At 37.4% G+C, this 3224-nt stretch overlaps 1 protein-coding gene across 1 annotated transcript; it reads right to left on the reverse strand.

Moving 5' to 3' along the window:
* Window positions 1–584: 584 nt before the first annotated feature.
* On the reverse strand, window positions 585–1064 carry LOC150032593 (uncharacterized). Its single transcript, XM_090306952.1, has one exon. The coding sequence runs from the start codon at window positions 1062–1064 to the stop codon at window positions 585–587; it is 480 nt and encodes a 159-aa protein (XP_090163078.1).
* Between the last annotated feature and the right edge of the window lie 2160 nt (window positions 1065–3224).

Consider the following 3224-nt stretch of genomic DNA (forward strand, 5'->3'; position numbering starts at 1 on the left):
TGAGTAGTGCTGCTGAACTATTCTCACCTATGCAGATCAAAGGATAATCCCAAATAAACAGGAGTTCATAGTTAGCTCAGGATTAAGATTGAGTTACCCTAGTTTATTTAAATTTGAGATAGTCAGTTTTAACAGTCAACGGTTATTATAAAGAAATGTGACTATTTGGAAGTCTGGTCTTATGCAAACTTATTGCACAGAATGCTCCCCCTCACATGTCTCTACATGAATGATTTTTGGATCACATCATTTGTATCAGTATACAAAATGGGCCGCATCCAATAGTGTCACCAAGATGAAGTACCCAATCTCATCCATATACTTATAGACCATTTTGGCTACATATTAAAAACTTGATCCCTTTTTTATATCGCCACATAAAGTTAAAGTATTCATAGCCATGGATTCGTTTATTGGATTTTCATAAAAAGATGCAATATCAATAGTAATTTATTGAATAAAAATTACTTAACAACATTTTTATTGATAAATAAAATATGTTAACAACATTTACGAACTGTGAGTTTAAGACATTTCCAACATTTCTCCATGTTCCTTTTCAAATGGTAGGTACAAAGTCCATGTTAAGAATTGGGGAATATGGCATCAACAAAATTAGCTATACTCTGTCCATGGTCTAAGACAAATATGAGGTTAGGGCATTCTCTAATTGTTGTTTTAAGGTTCGTCATGAACCACTTCAAGGCTCGGTCATTCTCACTATCAACAATTGCATATGTCAGTGGGTACAGTTGGTTGTTAACATCCATTGCAACACCAACTAGCATTGTTCCCTTGTACTTACCCTTTAGATGAGTACCATCTACATTGATCACGGATCGACAACTCTTAAAACCTCTTAAACTTGCACATAGTGTCATGAACATGTATTTGAAATATTTTGATTCTTCAAGCTTGATCTCAAATACAATTCCAAGATTTTCTATCTTTAAAACCTCACCATATGAATGCAAGTTGACATATGAATCCTCTAGCGTTCCACTTGCAAGAGCAAAAGTAGTTTCTCTTGCACGCCATGCTTTGTCATAACTAATATTTGACATCGTATCGATGTCGTATATCCTCAACAATATGGTGTGGTTGGTCCCCCCAATCAACGCCAAACTTGTCCTTCATTAAGTGACCTCGAATTCACTGGCTTGCCTGTGATCATGATTCAATACTTCAATCGAGCATGTGTGATTAGGCATGCATTTTGTGATCTTAAAAATATCACATCCGTCCATTTTAATTGTTTGAATGGCCCACTTACAAGTTGGGTTTACACCGAACAATATTTTTTTTTGTTCGATTTTTTAACCTGCAGATCAAAGTCGTTTTTAATGGCCAATGTTGCTAACCTCATCTTCACACCACTCTTGCTGAAGAAAATTTTACCTACTTTAACCGTATTCCTCAACCCTACGGACGACTGTGGTTGCATGTTTAAGTCCCCTGTTCTGGCAAGAGTGATGTGAAGATGAGGTTAATGCATATTGCATGATTAAGTCCCCTGTGGTTGCATGATTGGTTTTTCCAAATGGGTTAATGCAAAGAGTACTAATATAAATCAATTGTATGGTTTCAACAAATTTATCATTATGACTTTCGTAACTTTAAACTTACTCACTGCCGACAAACTTACTGGCGAAAACTATCCAACGTGGAAAAACACAATTAACACAATACTTATCATCGACGACCTGAGATTTTTCCTAATGGAGGATTGTCCTCCTATTCCTACTCAAAATGCTGCTCGAAATGTTCGAGAGGCAGATGAGTCGGGGCAAATGAAAAGGCTCGAGCATATATCTTGGCAAGCCTTTCTGAAGTCTTGGCCAAGAAGCATGAGCCCATGATTACTACATGTGAGATCATGGAGTCCCTGCGGGGGCTGTTCGGACAACCATCTGCATAGCTCAGCTATGACGCTCTTAAAAACATCTTCAATGCTTATATGCAAGAAGTGGCATCTGTTGGAGAACACGTTCTTAACATGATGGTTCACTTCAACGTGGCAGAGATGAATGGGCCTATCATTGATGAAGCCAGTTAGGTTAACTTTATATTGGAATCTTTACCTGAAAGTTTCCTGCAGTTCCATAGCAATGTTGTTATGAATAGGATTGACTACAACTTGACCACTTTGCTTAATGAACTATAGAAATTTCAATCCTTGATGAAAAACAAGGAACAAAAGGGAGAGACAAATGTTGCCTCGTCCTCTAAGAAGTTCTATAGAGGATCGTCCTCTGGAACTAAGTCTGTGATAACACCGAAAATGTGCTATTTTCCTCTTCTTAATTCTAGGTCGTTACTATATTTAATGTGTTTATTTGATGATTTTGTAGGTATCGAGCACTTTGGAGGTAGAATCCGTCATTAGGAGCTAGTCGGGGTTAATTTGGAGCAATTAGGAGTTAATTTGAGCAATTGGGCTTCAAAAGGACGTGAACAGATAAAAAAGCCCTTGGACGGAGCATTGCAATGCCCAAACGAGCGTTGCGCAATGCTCGTTTGGGCGTTGTGACACAACGTCCAGGGGCATTTTTATCCATTCACGTCCTTTTAAAGTCTAGTTGCTCAAATTAGCTCCCAATTGCTCCAAATTAACCCCGAATATCTCGTAATGATGGATTTTACCTCCAAGATACTCAATACCTACAAAATCATCAAATAAACATATTAAACATAGTAACGACCTAGAATTAAGAAGAGGAAAATAGCATATTTTCGGTGCTATCAAACACCTCCAACTTAATTCTTGATCATTCTCGAGCAAGGTAGAATCATACATTCACACAAAAATTATGCTTGCTCAATCACATATGTCGTTACTCTAGTCTCAACAGTCTATAAGGATGAGATTTGCAATAAAAAAATGAAATCTGATTACAATCAATCAATGAAGCACATTTTAAAAATGATTCTAAACTATTCATGCATGAGTGAGTCAAAGGCCCTACTAATTAAGCTCGAAAAATCCAGAATGGTTTATAAGGCCCTAAATTCATTTTCCCCCTAGCAGTACCAATTTGTTAAGATCGAGTTTATCGTTGCTCATAAACCCTTTCTTCACAAATAAAATTTATAAGTCACTGAACGAACTACTTATACTAACTGGTAGTACAAGCGACAAGTCCGAGGTCGAACCAGATTATTTCATCGAAGCTCATTTTCAGTTAAAGTGGTAAATGGGGGGGAGGGGGGGTGGGGAGGAAAAG

This window comes from Benincasa hispida, chromosome 11 (genome assembly GCF_027475165.1).
Source record: "Benincasa hispida cultivar pf3 chromosome 11, pf3_genome.v1.1, whole genome shotgun sequence".
NCBI classification, from domain to species: Eukaryota; Viridiplantae; Streptophyta; class Magnoliopsida; order Cucurbitales; family Cucurbitaceae; genus Benincasa; species Benincasa hispida.

Bases quoted from the DNA above. Each gene is read 5' to 3' on its own strand.
- LOC150032593 (XM_090306952.1), bottom strand. From the start codon at position 1,064: ATGTCAAATATTAGTTATGACAAAGCATGGCGTGCAAGAGAAACTACT.